The sequence below is a fragment of the Vulpes lagopus genome, chromosome 3 (assembly GCF_018345385.1).
Source record: "Vulpes lagopus strain Blue_001 chromosome 3, ASM1834538v1, whole genome shotgun sequence".
NCBI lineage: Eukaryota > Metazoa > Chordata > Mammalia > Carnivora > Canidae > Vulpes > Vulpes lagopus.
In genome coordinates, this window is record NC_054826.1 from 158407112 (window position 1) to 158432443 (window position 25332).

General features: G+C 37.2%; 1 protein-coding gene across 2 annotated transcripts in view; it reads right to left on the reverse strand.

The window, feature by feature from the left end:
• The window catches only part of AK5 (adenylate kinase 5), a 233552-nt gene that overhangs the window by 175222 nt on the left and 32998 nt on the right, over positions 1-25332 (reverse strand). For both annotated transcript variants that reach the window (XM_041747046.1, XM_041747045.1), the window contains exon 6: positions 8806-8997. In XM_041747046.1, the coding sequence (XP_041602980.1) occupies positions 8806-8997 (192 nt within the window). The remainder of the gene's footprint in view (positions 1-8805; positions 8998-25332) is intronic.

Genomic DNA, 25332 nt, shown 5'->3' on the forward strand with positions numbered 1-25332 from the left:
AACCAGCTCTGCAAGAAATATTAAGGGGGACCCTGTAAAAGAAAGAGGACGCCCAAAGAAATAATCCACAAAAACAGGGATTGAATAGGTATTATGATGACACTAAATTCATATCTTTCAATAGTAATTCTGAACATGAATGGGCTTAATTATCCCATCAAAAGGTGCAGGGTTTCAGACCAGATAAAAAAGCAAGACCCATCTATTTGCTGTCTAGAATAGAATCATTTTAGACCTAAGGACACCCCCAGCCTGAAAATGAAAGGTTGGAGAACCATTTACCATTCAAATGGTCCTCAAAAGAAAGCTGGGGTAGCAATCCTCATATCAGATAAATTAAAGTTTATCCCAAAGACTGTAGTAAGAGATGAAGAGGGACACTATATCATACTTAACGGATCTATCCAACAAGAAGACCTAACAATCATGAATATTTATGCCCCTAATGTGGGAGCTGCCAAGTATATCAATTAATAACCAAACTAAAGACATACTTAGATAATAATAATTAATAGTAAGAGACTTCAACACAGCACTTTCTGCAAATGACAGATATTCTGAGCACAACATCACCAAAGAAACAAGGACTTTAAATGATACACTGGACCAGATGGATTTCACAGATATATATATAGAACTTTCCATCCAAACTCAACTGAATACACATTCTTCTCAAGTGCACATGGAACTTTCTCCAGAATAGACCACATACTGGGTCACAAATCAGGTCTCAACCAATACCAAAAGATTGGATTTGTCCCCTGCATATTTTCAGACCATAATGCTTTGAAACTTGAACTCAATCACAAGAAGAAATTTGGAAGAAATTCAAACACATGGAGGTTAAAGAGCATCCTGCTAAAAGATGAAAAGGTCAACCAGGAAACTAGAGAAGAATTAAAAAGAGTAATGGAAACTAATGAAAATGAAGATACAGCTGTTCAAAATCTTTGGGATACAGCAAAAGCAGTTCTAAGAGGAAAATACATCACAATAAAGGCCTCCCTCAAAAAATTGGAAAAAAACTCAAATACATAAGCTAACCTTGGACCTAAAGGAACTGGAGAAAGAACAGCAAGTAAAACCTACACCAAACAGAAGAAGAGAGATAATAAAGATTCGAGCATAACTCAATGAAATAGAGACCAGAAGAACTGTAGAACAGATCAACAAAATCAGGAGTTGGTTCTTTGAAAGAATTAATAAGATAGATAAACCATTAGCCAGCCTTATTAAAAAGAAGGGAGAAAAGACTCAAATTAATCACGAATGAAAAAGGAGAGATCACAACCAATACCAAGGAAATATGAACGATTTTAAAAACATATTATGAGCAGCTATACACCAATAAATTAGGCAATCTAGAAGAAATGGACACATTTCTGGAAAACCACAAACTACCAAAACTGGAACAGGAAGAATTAGAAAACCTGAACAGGCCAATAACCAGGGAGGAAATTGAAGTAGTCATCAAAAACCTCCCAAGACACAAAAGTCCAGGGCCAGATGGCTTCCCAGGGGATTTTTATCAAACATTTAAAGAAGAAACAATACCTATTCTACTAAAGCTGTTCTGAAAGATAGAAAGGGATGGAATACTTCCAAACTTGTTTTATGAGGCCAGCATCACCTTAATTCCAAAACCAGACAAAGACCCCACCAAAAAGGAGAATTTAGACCAATATCCCTGTTGAACACTGATGCAAAAATTCTCAACAAGATACTAGCCAATAGGATCCAATAGTACATTAAGAAGATTATTCATCATGACCAAATGGGATTTATCCCCGGGATGCAAGGCTGGTTCAACACTTGTAAAACAATCAATGTGATTGATCCTATCAACAAGAGAAAAAACAACAACCATATGATCCTCTCAATAGATGCAGAGAAAGCAGTTGACAAAATACAGCATCCATTCCTGATCAAAACTCTTCAGAGTATAAGGATAGAAGGAACAGTCCTCAGCATCTTAAAAGCCGTCTATGAAAAGCCCACAGCAAATGTCATTCTCAATGGGGAAACACTGAGAGCCTTTCCCCTAAGATCAGGAACACGACAGGGATGTCCACTCTGCTATTCAACACAGTACTAGAAGTCCTAGCCTCAGCAATCAGGCAACAAAAAGTAATAAAAGGCATTCAAATTGGCAAAGAAGAATTCAAACTCTCCCTCTTCGCAGATGACATGATACTGTACATAAAAAAACCAAAAGACTCCACCCCAAGATTGCTAGAACTCATACAGCAATTTGGCAGTGTGGCAGGATAAAAAATCAATGCCCAGAAGTCAGTGGCATTTCTATACACTAACAATGAGACTGAAGAAAGGGAAATTAAGGAGTCAATCCCATTTATAATTGCACCCAAAAGCACCTAGGAATAAACCTAACCAAAGAGGTAAAGGATCTATACCCTAAAAACTACAAAACACTTCTGAAAGAAATTGAGGAAGACACAAAGAGATGGAAAAATATTCCATGCTCATGGATTAGAAGAATCAGTACTGTGAAAGTGTCAATGTTACCCAGGGCACTTTACACATTCAATGCAATCCGTATCAAAATACCATGGACTTTCTTCAGAGAGTTGGAAGAAATCATCTTAAGATTTCTGTGGAATCAGAAAAGACCCCTGAATAGCCAGGGGAATATTGAAAAAGAAAACCAGAGCCAGGGGCATCACAATGCCGGGTTTCAGGTTGTACTACAAAGCTGTGATCATCAGGACAGTGTGGTACTGGCACAAAAACAGACACATAGATCCATGGAACAGAACAGAGAACCCAGAAATGGGCCCTTGACTCTATGGTCAACTAATATTCAACAAAATAGGAAAGAATATCCACTGGAAAAAGGACGGTCTCTTCAATAAATGGTGCTAGGAAAATTGGACATCCACATGCAGAAGAATGAAACTAGACCATTCTCTGACACCAGACACAAAGATAAACTCAAAATGGATGAAAGATCTAAATGTGAGACAAGATTCCATCAAAATCCTAGAGGAGAACACAGGCAACACCCTTTTTGAACTTGGCCACAGCAACTTCTTGCAAGATACATCCATGAAGGCAAGGGAAACAAAAACAAAAATGAACTATTGGAACTTCATCAAGATAAAAACCTTCTGCCCAGCAAAAGAAACAGTCAACAAAACTAAAAGACAACCTACAGAATGGGAGAAGATATTTGCAAATGACCTATCAGATAAAGGGCTAGGATTCAAGATCTATGAAGAACTGATCAAACTCAACACCCAAGAAACAAACAATCCTGTCATGAAATGGGCAGGAGACATGAACAGACATTTCTCCAAGGAAGACATACACTTGGCCACCACCACAAGAGAAAATGCTCTGCATCACTTGCCGTCAAGGAAATACAAATCAAAACCACAATGAGATCCCACCTCACACCAGTGAGAATGGGGAAAATTAACAAGACAGGAAACAACAAATGTTGGAGAGGATGTGGAGAAAGGGGAACACTCTTGCACTGTTGGTGGGAATGTGAGCTGGTGCAGCCGCTCTGGAAAACTGTGTGGAGGTTCCTCAAAGAGTTAAAAATAGACCTGCCCTACGACCCAGCAATTGCACTGCTGGGGATTTACCTCAAAGATACAGATGCAGTAAAATGGCAGGACACCTGCACCCCAATGTTTATAGCAGCAATGGCCACAATAGCCAAATTATGGAAGAAGCCACAATATCCTTTGACAGATGAATGGATAAAGAAGATATGGTTTATGTATACAATGGAATATTACTCAGCCATTAGAAAGGACAAATACCCACCATTTGCTTCAACCTGGATGGAATTGAAGGGCATTACACTGAGTGAAGTAAGTCAATCGGAGAAGGACAAACATTATATGGTCTTATTCATTTGGGGAATATAAAAAATAGTGAAAGGGATTAAAGGGGAAAGGAGAGAAAATGAATGGGAAATATCAGTGAGGGAGACAGAACATTAGAGGCTCCTAACTCTGGGAAACGAACAAGGGGTGGTGGAAAGGGAGGTGGGTGGGGGTGGGGGTGACTGGGTGATGGGCACTGAGGGGGGCACTTGGCGGGATGAGCACTGGGTGTTATACTATATGTTGGCAAATCGAACTCCAATAAAAAATATACAAAAAAAAAAAAACCCCAGATATTTCTCCAAAGAAGACTTACAGATGGTCAACAGACATATGAAAAGATGCTCATCATCAGGGAAATACAAATCAAAACCACAATGAGGTACCACCCATCAGGATAGCTAAACTCAAAAAGAGAAGAAATAAGAAGTGTTGGTAAGGATGTGGAAAAAAGGAACCTTCATGCACTAATGATGGAAATGTAAATTGGTGCAGCCATTATGGAAAACAGTATGGAGATTCCCCCAAAAGATGAAAAATAGAAATACCATATGACCCAAAAATCCCACTACTGGGTATTTACCAAAAGAAAATAAAAGCATCAATCAAAAAAAAAGGAATACACACAAGTGTGTAACCCTTTCCCTGGCTGCAAAGAATATTGACAGCACAGTGCCTTCTGGAAAATAAACAACATAAATGTTTACATCTTACCCTATTATTTTTCAACCATCTTAGAAGACCCTTTTCTTAAAACAATGAACGAAACCATGGATATTTTTTAAAGAGTTCATCAAACTTACAGAAACTTGACCTGTCTTCACTAATACTATTTCTTCAGTAAGTTTCATCCAACTTAGCGAGGATGATTAAAATAGACTAGGGTTCTTTTAAGCTTTAAAAATTAAGATAAAAAAATGATCATGACACATACATGCTATTGAGACCTGAAAAACCTAAAGAAGGGAAATTTTTGTTCAAGAGTTATATAGCTGCATCCAGTCCAAATGCTTCCAAATGTCATGAAACAGAGTTTACTCAGTAAGATTACAGATGCAGCTTTCTTGGTCCCAGTAATACTCAGACTTCAGAACAAAACTCTTAACACACTTGGGGGAACTCAGGGCACCTAACTTAGAAGCATCAAGCTGTAAAAGACATGATGAGCAATTACATCCAACTCTACAGTAAGTTAAAAAGCAACATATAAATTTGAGAAGATTCTATGAAGTCCCGAATATCCTAGCCTTGTGATTCCATAGCACAGATGGCTGTATATGGGCAAGTATAATGAAAGAATAAAAATTGGGGTACCTGGGTGGCTCAGTTGATTAGCAGCTGCCTTTGGCTCAGTTCATGATCTCGGGGTCCTGGGACTGAGCCCCACATTGGGCTCCCTGCTCAGCAGGGTCTGCTTCTCCCTCTGCCCCTTCCCTGCTTGAGGGCTCACTCGCTCTCTCACTTTCTCTCACTTTCATAAATAAATACATCTTTTTAAAAAAGAATAAAAATGAAAAGACCCATGTAATGTGAACCATGTCAGTAAGATACAGTACTACTGGGGGTCCCTGGGTGGCGCAGCGGTTTGGCGCCTGCCTTTGGCCCAGGGCACGATCCTGGAGACCCGGGATCGAATCCCACATCAGGCTCCCGGTGCATGGAGCCTGCTTCTCCCTCCGCCTGTGTCTCTGCCTCTCTCTCTCTCTGTGACTATCATAAATAAAAAAAAAAAAAATTAAAAAAAAAAAGAAAGTACTTTAAAAAAAAAAAAAAAAAAGATACAGTACTACTCAGATAACAGCATATTTTCCTGTTTTGATTAGGTTTTCTCTTCAGTCACACTGGGTTTGTTTTTTAGTCAAATCTGCCAATAGGTATAGTCAATGATGAAGTAAAAAAGAAAAAGCAATGAGTTGATGCTTGCCACAACCCAACTGCACTACTCAGACACAGCCATTATATGGTTTGATTAGACAGACAATATAGAAGTTTAAAAAAAAAAAACAATGGGACAATTTAAAAACTGATAACAGATATTTTTAAAGAAAAAAATGAATTTGGCATGAAAATTTTAAAACCTAGATTCTTTATTTTGGATTTCTTCAATACTATTTATGGGAGAAAGGGCAACAGAAGGTCCTCAAAGAGCAGAGCGTAGTTAGTGGTAATTGTAGGTTCCGAAAGATGGGATGAGAAGGGGAAGGATGAGAGAGGAAGAAACACAAGAATAACAGAACAGTATTAATCACTTAAACTGTCCTTACAACGTTCCAGGCAGTTCTAAACACTTGATATCCATCCATTTACTCCCTAACCATTACGCTGAGATAGGATGGATGATTATACCCATTTCACAGGTCAGGCATCTGAGTCGTAGAGACTCACCCAAAGAACATTACATGGTGGGTGATGTCATCTCCAATTTACGGATGGAGACCAAGTCCTAGAGCATCATGAATTTATTACAGAGCATTGGAGCATAAGATTTCAAGTGAGAGTTTCAGAAACCAAAGAACAAGGGAAGAGAAGCACCAAAATTAAGTTTCTCAGATGGACTGAGGGACATGGCCTTTAAGAACTTCACACCCAGACCAATGATTAATCTTACTTGTGGGTAGGACTCAATTCCTAACACAATACGTGACACACGTGAGGATGCCTTCCTTGTACACTTTCCTTTGCGACAGTCATCACATTAAATAATTCATTGTTTAGTAATCTCTTTCCCCATAGGTTGTACGCTTTGTTCATTTACTGAGAGCACATTATGAACCAGGTAGGTACTGTTCTAGGAATTTGCAGTACGTCAGGGAATAAAAAAAAAGATCCTTACCTTTTGCTTATTTAGCTTTGTATCCCTAACACCTAGCAGAGTGTCTGGCACCCCATGGTTCTCAATAAATATTTACTAAATGAATAAATGAATCAATTAAGAGGGTCAGGGAGGAGCAACAGAAAAAAACTACAGAGAAAAGGAAATATTTGGGTTTGATCTATTAACTCCCGGTTTTTAAAATTAAAATCTTAATATGGTTGTGATTAATAAAGATGATTTTTTTTTATTACTTAACTCACTATTAAAAGCAGAAATGCTATGAAATATATTTTAATTCCAAAACCAAACTATGATCCACGTTCTGAAGGAGGACATGTGACTCAGGATGCCATACTTGCTCCTTTGACAGACAAAATTTTCTAATTCGATTCCGCAGAGCCTCGCCTGTGTTTGTGTTCACCGCTTTTCAAAAGGTGACTTTCCAAGGCAAGTCTCTCAGTAATTAGAGGCATTTATCCTAAAGCTTATTTGGTTTTAGCAGTGAGGTTACAGGCTGTCATCCACATTGTTATTGACTCCCTCAATTACAGGCAATGGCATTTCACCTCCATGCAAAATATTAGTAAATTAACAATCCCCACTCTGCATTCATTTGGGAAATCTGCTCTGCTTGTGATGACGAATGTGACAGGCAGGGAGTAATCAGAGACATTCTGGTAATACCTTTTAGCCTTGCAAACATCAATTAAAACTCTGGCTCTGCACTTGCAGTTGGGGGTTTGGTCTGGAGGGTAAATTTCTTTTTTCATGACACAATGCCGAAGTCAGCATTGATAATTTGCAAGAGAAACAGAGAACAATCTCAACAAAAATAGCCAGAGAAACATCCACTCTGATTTTCTTGAATCTTTCCTATTTTCAATGTCTCTTGAAGACCATGAAGTGAACTCTAGCACTGTGAACAATTTTCAGATCAGATTTACAATTCCCTGACATGACAACTTTGACTCAAATAAATATTTCTTTATAGTGCTAGAAAGACTGCAAAGAGATTGTTATTCAAGTGTTGTGACTGTCTCAGATCTCAGGGCATCTTAGTCTAATGAGATTTTTGTATCCAGTAATTGCTAGGTCATAGGGGCCCTGTGGATGAGCTTCAGTAGATTTACCTAAAATTTGTAAAAAACAAAAAACAACAACAAAAAAACCCCAAAAAACCTTACCTGCATTTTATTAAGAAAGGCACGCATTATTTTCATCAGATTGTCTACCAGGCATTGTAATCTCCCTAGACAAGAATCTCTGGTCTGGTAAGAAAAACCCAAGGGTTGTGGGGAGGGTTCTGCTGAGCTCCGCCACCATCCAACTATCATGGAGCTGCCCTGAGGTTAGGGTCCTCTTCCATAAAAAGTTTTCTTCAGATGGCCAATGATTCCTTTGTCTCCTCTGTTTTACTACTTGAATTTCTGATGTTATGGGATCATAATTTAGCTGAATCTTCACCTCTAACTTCTCGTATTCTAATAACTGCATGAAATAATGATTTAGCCTCATCTTTCATTGGTACGTTGAGTATCATTAACCACAAAACAAACTAATTATAAAAAGATTAATATTAGCATTGCGTTAATGGAACAGAAAGATCAATGCCTTCCATTTTCAGATAGAAATACTTCTTTAAAGCAAGTCAAACATTTAGGCGACTTTTTTGTGCCATCAGGATCTCACTTTCTTATGTGGTACATCGTGATAAAACCTGACTTACAACCTAAGTCTAGTAACACTATGTCAAGTATGTGTCTTTAAGTCTATCAATATTATTAGGTTTCCAAAGACATAAGAGTCGAGAAATTGGGTAAATACTACTTTAAATCATCCAAATAATTATTTAAAGATCCTTTTTTTTTTCCTTTGGGGGCAACAGAATTCTAGCCAAGGTTAAAATTTATCTTTTTTTGTGAAATCAAACTCAAGTGAAAGTATTTTTTTATCATACTGACTTAATAAAGGCAAAGCAGGTAAAAATTATCAATTTTTTCCCATTGTATCTAAAACCCATGAAAAGCCACTTTTTTTTTTTTAAGGTAAAGAGGGTTTCCAAATGCGAACAGGTTAATTAGAAACCTAAAAGATGGTTCTTACAATGGACATGTAAAAGTCTAGCTAACTTACTGTCATGATGAGCCCCTTCTCCTGGAAGTACTTGACCAATGGAGCAGCGTTCTGCTTGAAGTTCATTAGTCTCCTTTGGGTAGCTTTCAGATTGTCATCAGGCCGCCCCTGTTGCTCTGCGCGCTTCAGTAATCTTTCTTTGAGCCTCTGATTGGCACAAGCCAAGAACACCACCAAGTCGGGAGTACAGATCTGTGAAGAACATCAAACAAGTAGACAAGCATTCAACACACCAGCCAATGCAAGTGTGGGCAGTGGCATTCAACTCTTTTAGTTCTGTTGAGGATGCTATATCTTTGGCCCCCTGGGTCTTTGCCAGCACATTTCTAGGGCTATTGCTCCATACAGGAACAGGAGGAGTCATTGCTATTATAAAGGTACACCTTGAAGTTCTTGAAAGAAATTAAAAGTGCTACTCCAGTGAACACAGAAATGATAAGGAAGTGAAAGTGATACAGGCTTATTGCTGATATGGAGAAAGTCATGGATAGAAGATCAAAAGAGCACAGCATTCCCTTAAGCTAAAGCCAAAGCCTAATCCAGAGCAAGGCCCTAACTCTCTTCAATTCTGTGAAGGCTGTGAGGTGAAGAAGCTGCAGAAGGAAAGCCTGAAGCTAGCAGAGAGGGGTTCGTGGGGCTTAAGGAAAGAAGCCTTCTCCATATAGTAGAAATGCAAGGTGAAGCAGCAGGTGCTGAGAGAGAAGCTACAGCAAGTTATCTAGCAAGTTATTTAGCTAAGATAATTCATGCAGTTAGCTCACACGGAACAGCAGATTTTCAGTCTTATCCTGGAAGAACATGCCATGTAGGTCTTAGCTACAGAGGAAATCAAGGCCTGGCTTCAAAGCTTCAAAGGACAAGCTGACTCTATTGTTAGGAGCTAATGCACCTGGTGACTTTAAGTTGAAGCCAATGCTCATTTACCATACTGAAAATTCTAGGGCCCTTGAGAATTATGCTAAATCTACTCTGTCTGTGCTCTATAAATGGAACAACAAAGCCTGGATGATGGCACATCTGTTTAAAACATGGTTTATGGAGTATTTTAAGCCTACTGTTGAGACCCATCGCTCAGAAAAAAAGATGGCTTTCAAATATTATCGCTCATTAACAATGCACCTGATTACCCAAGAGCTTGGGTGGAAATGTACAGTGATATTAACATTGCTTTCATTCCTGCTACAGAACAACACTGGTTCTGCAGCCCACGGACCAGGGAGCAATCTCAACTTTCAAGTCTTATTATTTAAGAAACACATTTTGTGTTAATACATATTATTCAAGAAATACATAGCTGCCATAGGTAGTGATTCCTTAGGTGGATCTGGGCAAAGTCAACTGAGAAACCTTTTGGAAAGGATTCACCATGCTAGCTGCCATTAAGAACGTTTGTGATTCACGATAAGAGCTCAACATATAAAAATTAATAGGAATTTGGAAGCTGATTCCAACCCTTATGGGTGACTTCAAGGGGTTCAAAACTTCAGTGGAGGAAGTAGCTGCGGATGTGAGGGGACTAGCAAGAGAATGAGAATTGGAAGTAGAGCCTGAAGATGTGACTGAATTGCTGCATCTCGTGATAAAACTTTATGTGGTCGCTTCTTATGGATGAGCAAAGCAAGTGGTTTCTTGAGATGGAATCTGCTCCTGGCGAAGATGTTGTGGAGATTGTTGAAATGAAAACAGAGGATTCAGAATGTTACATAAACTTAGTTGATAAAGCACAGGAGGGCCTCAGAGGATTAACTCCATTTCTGAAAGAAGTTCTACTGTGGGTAAAGTGCTATCAGACAGCACCACATGCTACGGAGAAATTATCTATGAAAAGGAGAGTTGACTAGTGGGGCAAACTTCATTGTCTTATTTTAAGAAATTGCTATAGCCTCCCCAAGCTTCAGCAACCACCGCCCTGATCGGTCAACAGCCATCAACATCAAGGCAAGACCCTCCACCAGCAAAAAGATTAAACCTCGCTAAAAGCTCAGATGATGGTTAGACCTTTTTTTTTTTTTTTTAACAATAGAATATTTTTAAACTAATAAGGTATGTATGCTGAGTTTTTTAGGCGTAATGCCATTGCACACTTAATAGACTACAGTATAGTATAAGCATAACTTTTATATGCACCGGGAAACCAAAAACTTCATCTGACTTACTCTATTGTGATATTCACTATTGCAGTGGTCTGGACCTGAACCACAAAATCTATGAGGCCTGCCTGTAGCTCATGTAAATGGCATTCCCCAACCTGCACAGCTACATGCAGTGCCTTCTATATTTCTGGAAAATACTTTTTGTTCATGTTCAAACAAGTTTCCAGGTTGAATTAAGAACAGTAGAGACAAAACTTTTTCAAAGCTCTATGTGACCAGATTTTAGAGAGGACTTGATGATCGGACTATAACTAATCTCTCAGTAAACAAGTACTGCTCCTATTATTACTTTTTGCTGCCCTTTTAAAACTGTCAGTTATAGGGGAACCTGGATAGCTCTGTCCGTTAAGTGTTCAACTCTTGATTTAGGCTCAGGTCATGATCTCAGGGTCATGAGATGGAGCCCTGCATGGGGCTAAGTGCAGAGCCTGCTTAGGATGCTCTTTCTTCCTCTCTCACTGCCCTTCCTTTCCTTCCCCCGCCAGATGTAACCCTCTCTCTTTCAAATAAATAAATAAGTAAATAAGTAAATAAATAAATAAATAAATGTACCTACTATATGCCAGGTCCAGTGCTAAGTTATTTTCTTACGATATTGGTAAACTTTGCAATACAAGGTACATATTATCTCCAGAGGAATAAACTGAGGCTCTGAGAAATGAGGTACTTGTCTGAGGTCGGATGGTCAGAAACATCAAAGCTGATATTAGAACCTAGGTCTGTTTGGTCTAAGGCCTGTGTCCCTTTTACTATTACAAAGAACCAATTAACCCAAAAGCTTTCACAAATGTCTGAAAATAACAAGGAATGACTTGAAAAGAACAGATGAAATAAACTTTCTTAGCTCAATTAGAACTAATACTGCATTTCAAAGACATCATGGTCATAGAAAGTGAATGTAGTCTCTTGTTGAAGATGGGACAAGATAAAAAGGCAGTTTTGTATAGCAGTTTAAAGAAATGATTCCCAATTTTTTTACATCCAAAATAATTTACATTAGTAAATTATTTGAGCATATACCCCAATAAATAGGTACCTATTAATTTAGGAAATATGCACGTTATCACCATACTAATTAGGATGCATGTTGTAAAATATACATAAAAAATGCTATTTAAAAAAGAAGAGAGGGACACCTGGGTGGCTCAGTGGTTGAGCGTCTGCCTTTGGCTCAGGGTGTGAACCTGAGTCCTGGGGTCCCAGGATCGATTCCCACATTGGGCTCGCTGCATGGAACCTGCTTCTCCCTCTGCCTGTGTCTCTGCCTCTCTGTGTCTCTCATCAATAAATAAATAAAATCTTTTTAAAATGAAAATAAAAAGGAAGAGATAAAATAATTGCAATTTTAACATTTTCTTCCAATACCACAGTGGTTTGTCTTGTACACTCTAGAGACCATAGGTTGGAAAATGAACCCTGGAACATACATTCCAGTTTTTTCCCTAGGACTTGCCAGCTGAGTGACAGGCATATGGCTTAATTTTGCAAAGCCTTGTGCCTTCATCTATAAATAAAGATATACAGACCTACCTCCTTGAGTTACTATAAAGATTAAATAAGTTAATGTATGTGAAATACATAGCACAAATTTGATCCAAGGTAAGTGCTCAAAAAAATTTTAGTCATGTTTATTATTTCTTGATTTTCATGATTCTAGATTGTCTTGGTCCTCCTTTAACTTTATGTTATTTGTTTATTTATTTACTTTCTTGGTTCACATTTTTTCCTCCTTAAGCTCACAAGTGGGGGCTTTCCTTGAGGCTTAGATCATGTTACTGTTTTTAGGTCATTTCTCCAGATTCTCATTCTCTTCTCATTCTTTTTTTACTGTTCTGGTTTCAACCACTACCTTTAGTCGACAGATCTCAAATCTGCATTTTCAGCACTAACTTTCTACAGAATCTAAGTCCTGTATTTTCAAATGCTTTATATAACATCTACCTGTTAGTCTTAATGTTACTTGTGACTTAGCAAGGCCAAAATCAAACTCCACACCTTTTTCCCTAAGTGAAATTCTTTTCTTGCTTAATTTTTTCTACTTTTATGGTATTTTATGGTACCAACACTACTTTCCTAAATCTCCCAGCTTGAATAGATGTAAAAGACTCTTTAGAAAAGCAGTTTTAGGGGGAGCCTGGGTGGTTCAGCGGTTTAGCACCACCTTCGGCCCAGGGCCTGATCCTAGAGACCCCGGATCGAGTCCCACATAGACTCGCTGCATGGAGCCTGCTTCTTCCTCTGCCTGCGTCTCTGCCTCTCTCTCTCTCTGTGTCTCTCATGAATAAATAAATAAAATCTTTAAAAACAAACAAACAAAAAGACTCCCTGCATGGAGCCTGCTTCTTCCTCTGCCTGCGTCTCTGCCTCTCTCTCTCTCTGTGTCTCTCATGAATAAATAAATAAAATCTTTAAAAACAAACAAAAAAACAAAACAAAAAACCTAGTTTTAGGTTTACAGAAAACTTAAGTAAAATATTTAAGAATTTTGATCGAGTGCAACGTTAGGTTTCATAAAGATGACTCTGAAGTAAGTGAATCTGAAAAGTTATTTAATTTCATAATTGTAATTAACTTGCTATCTTTCTTTGGCATAAATTACACGCGATATAATTAGAAATAGAAAAAAATTAAAATATAGAACAGGTGAGGATTGTGGCAGCTAGGGATAACAGGCTGACTGTTCAGCAAAGTGCCCACAGCCACTAGTGTGCTCGTCTGATTCCTGGTAGCCCCTACATATGTCTGCTCATTAGGGCCTCATCTTCTCCAACAGTACTCCATTTTAAAAGAAAAAAATATTTGAATTGTTTATGTTTTTTTCCCCAACATAGAAGCAGACACCATTCCATTCTAAAAGATATTAAGTCCCTAGAAAGTTTTCAGAAAATTCATTGTGAAATGTCGAGAAGTATCACCAAACAAAGTAGATCCTTGACATACCTTTTCTTACTCTAGGTTCTCAAAATATATTTGCTGATTCAATGAATGAGTGAAAACATAAATGAGAACAAATTTTAGATACCACTTTTGTCTACAAGGAAGTGTCTCAACTGCTGATATCATTTCTCCTAATGACTCAACTATGTCAATTTTTTTTCTGTCATTATATAGACATGTCAATCTTCCTGTGTCCATTGACTTAAAGTCTCTTACCTGAATGATTACTCTGTTGGAAAGAACCCATGACTGCCTTTGATAAGCAAAGATGTATTCACCATGTCAGACTGCCAAGTGAGCTTGTTTTAATACTCCCTGTTTCTAACTGTCAGTACTTTTGACTGGCCTATTCTTTATGAAGATGTGTCACAAGGCCTACACTCCATAATTCAGATCACACTGTCAGAAACCAGGAAGCAAAGAGAGAAAGAAGACTAAATTGGAACAAAAACTGAAATCCCAGAAACTAAAGGCTGGAAAAAACTTGAGAGGTTATCTGACCCAAATTAATGCCAAACCTGTAATTATCTCCACAGTCTCTTGACAAGTGATTTTTAAAGCTGAACATTTGAACTTGAATGGTCTGGTAATCATTCCTTGGGATGGGTACCTATTACTTACAAAGCAGACCCCTTTTGTTACTGGAAGACTCTAATAACTGGGAAGTTCTTTCTAATATTGGGCTTAAATTTGCTTTCCTATTCTGCCCACAGTGAAAATGTAAACTAAATTATTTCTTTCATCCATTAAACATTTATTGAACATACACCATTACCACAGAAGCTAGATTAGATCATAAAAGGAAAAAAAGGATAATTATACTTTACTATCATTTAAGATGGAATAACTTCTGGGCAGAATTTTTTTCCCTTCCCCCCCCTCCCAGTCTTTAATTTTTAGTTAATTCAGACACTTACAGACATGCAATAGCAGCTATACTTGACAAATGTCTTGATTTATAGAGCTCAGTTCCTGTAGTTATTTATTAATGGGTTCTAAAGTTTTGCTGATGAAGCAAAACATTGGAAGTTTAATTTCCATATATTTTAAGCAGATTCAGAAAGATCTCAAATATCTTTGCGTGTATTTTTTTTTTTTTTAAAGGAGAAGGTCATTTGGTGTCAGAAGATTCTAGTAAAATAAGAGATTTCTCATTTATGGCTTATATTACAACTCAGGCATGAAGTACAAGTACTAGTGATCTAGCTAAAATAATTTCTTCCTACAACTGGCACATATGTTACATAACAAAATATTGCAGACTTTAAACAGCTATGGGACTAGGAGATAAAAACTAGGAGAAGGAGCTCTAGAAACTACTACTGCTGCCCCCTTTTGGTTGGATGCTACAAGGCTACACACCATCAGAGTATGTGAACCAACCTCACAGGACTAAGTCCCTTCAGAATCACCCCAAATTCTCATTATGTTAGGTGATTAAATGTATTTAACAGCCAATCAGGAATATCTGAGAGGAGAACTAGTGAACTAAAAGAGCAGAACAAAATATTCAGAATGAAACAAGGAGGAGCCAGGGATAGGAAAACTACAGAAAACAGCAAAAGAGACCAATGAGAGAATGCTTAGAAAGTTCTAGAAAAAAGGACAGAAAATGAAGCAGTATTAGACAATATAGTAGCTAAGAATTTTCTAAACTCACAAAGAATATCAAGTCTCAGATTCAAGAAGCAATCTAAAAGCCAAAAAGAATAAACAGAAAACCTTGGATCTAAGTGTATCATAATAAAACTGCTAAAGGTTTAGACAGACAAAAAGACCAACACAAAACAAATCTTTAAAGCTGCCAGAAGAAAAGAAATGAAAGATTACTTTCAGAATAGCAACAATAAATAGCTGTATTTTCAAAAATGACAATGAAAGCCAGAAAACAATGAAATGGTATCTTTAAAGGGCCAATAAAAATAATTGCCAACCTAGGTTTTCTATATGCAGTAAAAATATCTTTCAAAAATTAAGAATAAATACAGATGTATTCAAACAAACAAAAACTGAGAGTATCTGTCATCAGAAATTCTGCACTAGTGGAAACATTAAAAAATATCCTTTAGGTAGAAGAAAAATGATCCAAAATAGAAAATTGGCCCAGAGGAGCTAATGAACAGCAATGAAATGGTAAGTATGTGGGTAAACCTAAATGAATATTGACCATATAAAAGAACACTAAAAGGACTTTGTGGTATTTAAAAATAGAGATTAGTCATGAGGCAAGTGCGTGAAGTTCAACTGTTTTAAGGACTTGTTCAGGAAGTGGCAGAAATACCGAATTCTATGAGACATTAAGTTAATGATGCATGTTGTCGTCCCTAGAACAGGAGTCAGCAAATTTTTTCTGTAAAGGGCCAGATGATAAATAGTTTAGGCTTTTCAGGCCATATGGTCTTGTAGCATGAAAGCATCCATAAACAAGAAAGCTGGTGGTGGGGAGTGGGGGAGGGCAAGCCAATGTAAAGGTGGTGTCCAGTTGGTCACCGTGACTGGGGATTGGGACCTCCATGCTGCTGGACCTTCTGAGGGGCATATGTGAGGAGCCTCTATCCACCAGATCCTGTCCCTACTGGTCAGGAGTTACCTCCACGCACATTACCTTCCCCATTCTTTCACACTGTGTATGGGTATTTCCTTGGGTAGGAAGCCAAATATACCCAATGAGTGGCCACACATTACAATGGCACGAAGCTGGTCACAGCAGCAATGGCCAAGTAAATAGCGCGCTGTGAGAATATAAGATAGGGCACCAGAGGTGCTTAATATAGCTGTACACTTGAAATAGAAAGATGAGAAATGCTAAAAGTAAAAAGATGGAAAAAATATACAATGGAAACATTAGCCAATAGAAAAGTGATAAAACTACATGAATATCAGACCTGGTTTGATATTTGATGGGCTAAGGAGAAAAAAATAAAGTAACTAGAAGGGTGGATTTTGAAAGTCCTCATTATAAGAAAAACAATTTTTGTAACTATGTATGGTGATGATATCAACTGGAATTCTTGTGATCATTTTGGATATGCAAATATGGAATCATTATGCTGTACACCTGAAACGAACTAATGATATGTCAATCATATCTCAATTTTAAACACTGAGAAAATAAATTCCTAATAATCCACTTTCTACCAAAAAATGGGCAAAGTGTACGGATATTTCTTAAAAGAATACAAATGGCCAGTAGGTACATAAAAAGGTATTTAGCATCACTAATCATCAGGGAAATGCATATCAAAACCACCAAGAGATACCACCTCACACCTGTTAGAGTGGCTATTATCAAAAGACAGCAAGCATTGGAAAGGATGTGGAGAAAAGGGAACATTTGTGCACTGTTGGTGGGAATATAAATTGGTACAGCCACTATGGAATACGGTATAGATAGTCCTCAAAAACGTTAAAAATAGAACTCCTCTTAATCCAGAAATATCACTTCTAGGTATATAGGAAAAGGAAACAAAATCAATATCTCAAGGAGATATCCACACTCCCATAATCATTGCAGCATTATTTTCAATAGCCAAGATACAGAAACAACCTAAATGTTTGTCGGCAGAATGGATAAAGAAAATGTGGAATATTGGTACAATGGGATATTATTTAGCCTTTTAAAAGTGGGAGATCCTGCCATTGTGACGACATGGATGAATCTGGAGGACCATTATGTTAAGTGTAATGAGCGAGACATAGAAAGACAAATACTGCATGATCTCACTTATATGAGGAATCTAAAATAGTCAAACTCACAAAAACAAAGAGTAGAATGGTGGGGCTAGGCAGAGAGGGAAATGAGGAGATGTTGGTCAAATGAGGAGATGTTGCATTATTTTTTTGTTGCTGTTGTTGAGAAGTTGTGATTTACTCTCATACATTATGAGATTTCCAGGTGTCTTTTAACGATTCTAAGAATAATATGTTGTGAAATTTGTTAATATATACAATACTTAAAAACATATGAGCATGAAAAACTATGCACCTATAAATATTAACTATGAAAGTTTACTGTTTTATGTGTTTTATTAGTCTGTGTTTATATATAAATGATGAAAATTAAAATGCTATCTCATTGAAAAAAATAAAAACAAAAATACTACTTAACCAAAAATTCATTTAATCACCTAGTGGAAAAATCTAATGAAAAATGATATAAGAATACTACACAGACCTTGGCAGAAACAAAATGAGGTATGTGCATATTCATGAATGGAACACTTAATATCCTAAAATAAGTCAATGCTTCCCAATTGATCTACAGATTTAATGTATTCTCTAAATATCAGCAGCTTTGCTAAAATTTTGTATGTCGTGGGGACTGAAATTTATTTAAAAATGCAGAGGGCCAAGAATAGCCAAGGCAATCTTCAAGAAAATCTTAAAGAAAAAGAATAAAGTGATAGAACTTATTGACAGATAATATGATTCATTACAAATCACAGTAATTACGACAGTGAGGTACTGAGTTTTAAGGAAGACCAGTGAACCATTGCAACAGAGACAGAACTCGGAAACAGATCCACCGCCCAAATATATGGGCATATGATTTATGACAAAGGTGGCTCTGCAATGCGGTGGGGAAAGCAGTCTTTTTCTTTTCAACGAGTGGAACTTTGACAATTGGATGTTCCTATAGAAACCGATGACTCTTGACTCTCTATATGATATGATATGCAAAACTCATTCAAATGGATGTTCAGATCTAAATATGAAAAGCAAAATGATAAAGATTTTAGGAGACAACATATAAGAAAATAGCTTCTAGACCTTAGGATCGACAAGAATTTCTTAAATAGGACCTAAAATTCCCTAACCATAAAGAAGTTTTATGACTGAATGGGTTTAACATAAAAAAATTATTTATTCAATAAATTATGAGGAGAATGAAAATGTCAGTTGGAGAAGATATTTACAACACATACAATCCACAAAGGGCTTGTTTTGAAAATATAAAAATTATTCTTACAAATCAATAAGAAAAATTTAAAAATGAGTAAAAGACTTAAATTGTCATTTTTACAAAAGAGGATACCCAAATGACAAATGAAGTAAAGAGGTGCCCACATCTTAATAATCCAGAGAATGCAAATTTAAACAACACATCCACCAGAATGGCTAAAATAAAAAAGACCAACAATATCAAGTATTAACAAGAACATAAAGCAACTGGAGTAAGTTTGTGATAACTCATAGAATAATACACTCATGTTCTGTGAATCTACCACATGCTCGAGTCTATGCTATGCACCAAGGACCAACAGTCAGGTATGTTCTTGCCCTGATGGAGCTTGTGGCCAAATGGCAGAGATAAATTGTAATAATTAAAAAAAAATACAACTCACAAACAAATATAAAACTGTGACTATAACCACGACACAGAAGTGGAACCATTACTACTATCAGGACATATACTAGGGAAATCCAATCCTATCATGGAGGTCAGGGAAGGCTCCTATGAGGAAATGAGAATTAAGCCAAGACATGAAGATGAGCAAGGAATAACCAGAGAAAAATAGAGGAAGAGTGGTCTTTCCAAGACAACAAATTCACAGAGAGGAGCAGGCACATGGCTTAAGAGGAACGTGATACCAAAATTTTATGTGAAGTCTGCAGCTCACAAGATGAGAATCTTTTAGACATCATCTTCCTACATAGAAGATCATCTAAACGGGTAGGCATTTTTCCCCAGGAGAGGGAAAGCAACCAATGTCTAGCTGGGAATTTCTCCAATTAAGTTTAACATTTACAGATAGAAGATTCTAAACACTGGAAGAGATGAAGTGGGACCCTGGCAACAGATGAGCTCTGTCATGTTTTGTCCACTCTCTTTTACCAATTAATATGCATGGGCTCTGCATGGCTATATGGTTATAAACTCTATGACCTGGGCTACTATGAACCTTGGGTTTATAGAAAGGGACAAAAAAAAAAAAAAAAAAAAGGAAAATGTTAATACCTTAAAAAAAAAAGTGAGTTCAAGACTCCTCTTCCATTTGTTTCCCATCCCCCTCTCTTCACTTTTGAGGAGAAAAAGTATGGCCAAAGTTGGTCAGATCAAGACTTTTCACTAAGCTACAGTACTAGGTACTATATAGTACCTTCTGTCCAGTTCCTAATACTGTTGTACTAGGTAGGGGTGTGGTTTCTCTCACCTATGATCCTCTCTTTTATTTCTAAGAAGCTGGAGAAATAATACCCATTTCTCTTTTTGCTGTTCACCTTTCTCTTTGAACTTGCTTCTTTCTATGTAGCTAGAGAGACCTGCTGGACTTAATTATCAGAAGGCCTGCATTGGGCTGCTCTAAGCGCCAGCCCAATTTATGCTTTTCTGGCTCTACTTCCTGTCCTTCTCTGGATTTACGTTTCTGTGACAGTGATGGGACAATCTGAGCCTTGAGGGCTGATGGAGTGGGATTAGGGTTGGGAGAGGTGTTCTGGCTTGCTTTGGTTCCGAGCACTAGGCTACCAGCAGCCGACACACAAGGAACTCTCCATGGAGTTTGGATGGTACTCTTGGGTCCCACTGAGTTTAGAGACAAAATTTCATAATAAAAGAATTCTTTTCTTGCTGTCAATTTCTGTCCCTGGATGTTTCTGATTTAGAGATCATGCTGGAGGACTGACAGACTGGGGACAGTCTGTTGCTCCCCAAAAAACATTTTAATGTCTCGTATTTCCAATGATCAGTGTAAGTTTGAGGCCCTGACCAGATAGAGGAGTAAGACATTTTTCCTGATCTTAAGGAGCTCATAGTCTAATAGTTGAGTGAAGAGAGAACTATAACACGATATGATTAGCATGGAGTTTAAACAAATATGAGAATAAAGAAGAGGGCCACTTCCAGAGGGCAATTCTTATAAGAGCTGATGTGAGTCAACATACTTTCCCTAGTCCTCTTTTCTCCAAGAGAAATTCCATCCCTTTTCACAAGGTTGTTACAATGACATGAAATTACATGAGTTACATGAAATGTATTTCACCAAGGCGAACTCTGATAACAATGTGATGGAGACTTTACAGCCTGAGGCCTGAAAGAGCAACCCTTGCACTGGGGGCCCCTGCATGGGCATCTTCTAGAAGCCTGCCAGAAATGCAAGTCAAGGAGCTCCACTCTGTTCTACTAAATCAGGATCTCTGGACACCCTGGAAGCTGTGTTTTAACCTCTGGCTTTGTAAGAAACCCTATTTAGAAATGCATGCTCAGGATGGGAGCTTATTCAACTTATAGGAGTCTTTAAAATATAAATAAAAATCTGAAGTAATTAATGTGATTAAATCAAAAGAGAAAGAAACTAACTTAGGGAGACAACTAGTATGGGAAATCTTACTTTTTACAGTTTGGGCATGTCTTGTTGAAAATCTATAGTCTAAAAAAAAAAAAAAGAAAAGAAAAGCTATAGTCTACCCTTTCCCACGATCCTATGGCATCTCTCACAATGTGTTCATTTCTATGACTTTCATTAAGTAGTAATCTAGGTTACCCTTTTTTCCCCCAACTTGTCACAAACCAAATTAATCACATCTGCTAAACAGAGTATATTATGAATGCTTTAAGAAGATATCATTAGTTCATGAAAAGTGCCTTTCAGTGGTTTGGTTTTTATGGTACAAATCTTCATTTTGATAAAGCAATTGGGATACATTTTGTTGCTGAGATGTAGGAATTTAATGAAGAGGAAAGGATTACAGTTTTATTTAATATCTACCAGGTTGACAATATGGAAATGAATGTAGATTTATAGCACTATTCTTTCCAAGATGTCTTTTCCACGCCACTAATTTTATTATGTAGGTATCTACTTCTTCATTTGTTTAATTCATTCATCTACTAGGTATTAAGATTCTTTCACGAGTGTAAGTTGAAGTTCTGGAAAGGTAGGCTGAGACTAGATGGGCTGGCATTGTCTTCCATGCTTAAGCACTTAGGGTTTTATCTTATGAACATAGAAATATTATATTTTATTTCAGGCCTTAGAATGAATGCCAATGGTAGTGCAGGGGCAGACTGGATGGGGAGAGAGACTGGAGGCAATTAGATCATCTGGAAGAGCTAATGAACCTGCACTGTCTACAATGAAGTGCCCCTTACAAATAAAGAGGTCAAATAATGTAAAACATGATTGTTATTCTTAACATTCTCTTTATTGATGTGCTCAGTATTAATGATCATTTAGAAAATAGGGGGAGCTATTAGTGCCAGCATTAGGCAAATAGCCTGAAATAAAACAAAAAGACTTTGATATTGGAAAGGAGAGAGGGATGAAGGTTAATGGGTAGAGTTCAAAAATACATTAGCTATTTACACACCTGGGGGATGAGCCTGCCTGATTCACAGTGGTCAGTTTCTGGACTCTTCATGACTAGTACATGTGATGCATGACTGACTAGACCACAGAAAACAGTGTCTATTAAGAAGCAAATGATTAGGTGATGTTTCCAGACCCAGCCAAGAAAATCACAGGGACAGACGTTGAAGAAGTGAAAGATCTCAGCATATGGCTAATGTTAGCCAACTTCCAAACTGTCCTCTTGCTGAACCTTGCTTCTTTACAAACATTTAACATTTAAGTTCCTCATTATTGAGAGTGGGAAGAGTTACCCATGAAATCTGTCATTGATATGCAGGCATAAACCTGACATAGTGCCTACTATGTTCTGAATTCAAAGAAGATAGAGATGAGCTAAATATGCAGTCCAAATCCCTATTTGATCTGCTGCAGAGCAATCAGTTTTCTAAAAAAAATTACTGAAGCTAAATATAATATATATTTCTATTTGCATCAAATAAGATAAGATATATCTTAAAAAAGCAAGAACAGTACAGTTTTTCCCCGACCTACCTATTTTAGACAACTTGATTTTATGCTATGCTTAGCAACCAAGGAAGTATTAGAAAGGCGGTTTAGAAATTCTAATAGGAAGAAGTACATTTCCAAATCTTTTAAAAGCATTTCTTGTAGGAAAATGAAATTCAAAGGTATATTAAATGCTAACTGGTATATGAGAATATAAAATAGGCAAGAAATTACCCAACAGTTCCGTTAATACTCCATGCACAGACTTACTGAACGGAAAATAGGCTGATAATTCACCATGAAATGCCATTATTTGAGATTTCCATTTGAAGTTTAGACGGAAATACTTTTTTCCCAAAACTTCAGTGTCATTCTAAAAAAAAACTGATATTTTCTTAGGTGTAAGTTATTTTGATTTATGTGGCTCAAAGAAGCTAACACTTCAAAAGAAGACACATGCCTAATACAGTTCTATTTCACACTTATCTACATTGATTGCTAAGTATTCATTCAAACACAAAGACTGTCTCCAAGGAAATTCAGAAAAGACTATTATGCTATTAATGGCTGGAGAAGAGATGGTAATCCACTTTATTCATTGGATATTACTATATCTCTCTGCCTAGCTTATCTTAGAATAACTCTTCTCATTCCCACTGATAATGAAGAAAAATACTTTAAACTCATATTCTCAGACATTTGAGAAACTAAGTAAGAACCAAACAAATTCCAGCCAGAATTTGAGAACATATCTTTAGAGTACTTTGTTCTCAAGATTTTCTTGAACATTCTAAGAACCGCTAAGGAACATCCCTTCATTCTTCTCACAAGCATTTATTAATTATGTTAGTACGTGCCTACAGGTGGTTAAACTAGGTCACTCTTCATTCCTTCTTTTAGAATTTTCTGAATAACAGAGTTCTAAAAATACTGGGAAGTGCATTTACAGGTGTCCAGTTCAACATACATTAATTAAGCATCTACTATGAGCCAACTTCCATACTAAAGAGAGGTAAAATGGATAAGACATGGTCCCTATCCACAAGGATATCCCGACCTAAAGTGGAAGTAGGCACATAAAATGTTATTTCAACACAGTGAAATTGTATGGAAATTCTAGCATATTGGAATACAGTTCCAAAGTGGAAGCCACAGCAGGGTACAACCTCAAGTCCTGGAAACGTGTGGCTCATGTGAATGAATACTCCATGAATACGAGGGATGTTTTATTTCCCTTGAAACTTTTCAGGGCTCCTACTGGCAAAAGCACTTAGGGAGAGGAAGGAATGAAGAAGTTATGTTCAAGTCTATGGTCTGGTAGACAAAAATGGATCTATGGAAAACCCTGCTGATATAATAAAATTATTCTTCTATCACTCACTCATTCACTTAGGTGAGTGCTACCAAGCACCAGAAATATAATAGTTGCATGTTGTATTTAAAAAAGTAGCTCATAATCTGGCCTCCAGTTACAAAGCACTCAGGTATACCAATGTGATGAATTCAAGGTTCATTTTATAAGTTGATCACCTGATAGCCATCATCATATCCAGAGTAGCAAATTAGGTTCAGAGACTATCTAATGAAGTAGTCAGCAGAAAATGTGAAATTGGACTTTTTCTGACCATCTCTGTGGGTAACTCCACCCATGCCATGCTCCTTTAAATATAACTCCACTTCTATGAGGAGGGTAAAGGTTTTGTGGTTCTTTCCTGTAAAGATCTAATAAATAGCTTGGTAGATCCAAGGTTCTAGCAAATCTTGAATCGGAATTCAAAGACTTAAAGACTTCAGTCTGTGCACAGATATGGCCCATCCTGGCGGCTTTCCATCGGGGATATAGAGAGAATCACCACTGCTAAGGATCACAGGACCCTGGACTCAGCTCCAAAATCCTTTTCAACATAGTAGGCCAGGGAGTAATTACCTTTGAATATAATACACAATTGAAGTCTTTTTGTCATGAGAAAATTTAGTTTCAGTTTTCATTCTACAGCCATAACACACAAACACACACACACACACACACACACACACACATGCCACAGACTCAACTGGATTTTCAGTGCTAAATAGTGTTGGACAGAAGAGGGATTTTTTAAAATTAAAACCAATGAAGTTACTTCCCAGAATTGCTGACGTCCACTTTGAAAGTTCTACTCAGTGTTTTAAGTGTCAAAGGGGTAATTAGTAAATGGGTAATCTTCCAACGCTGTAGAAGACAATAGCTATTGTAAGATTGGGTCTTTTCAAATTGTGCTGGTGCCATTGAGTTGAAGCCAGACTTTCGAGTCTCCTTTGGCCACAATATCAGCTGCCTTCACCTTGGCCTTTCTGCTTGAACAGGGAGCCAGAGCACTGAAGTATAATCATTCTAATAGGATATTTTTAGATTATTAATTTAGTGCTTTGAAATGTATGACTGATTTGGGCAGAAACAAATCTGAGCTGGAAAACCTTTCCAAATATTTCTCTCCTATGTGTATGTGTATGTATGTGTGTAAGCATTTCTTTCTATGTTTTCCTATCTATAACTGTGTATATAGTAACATACATATACATAAATGCATAAGCACTGCCTAAAAAACAGTATTTATTAGAATATTTGGTAGCTCAAATAAAACATAGTCGAATGAATT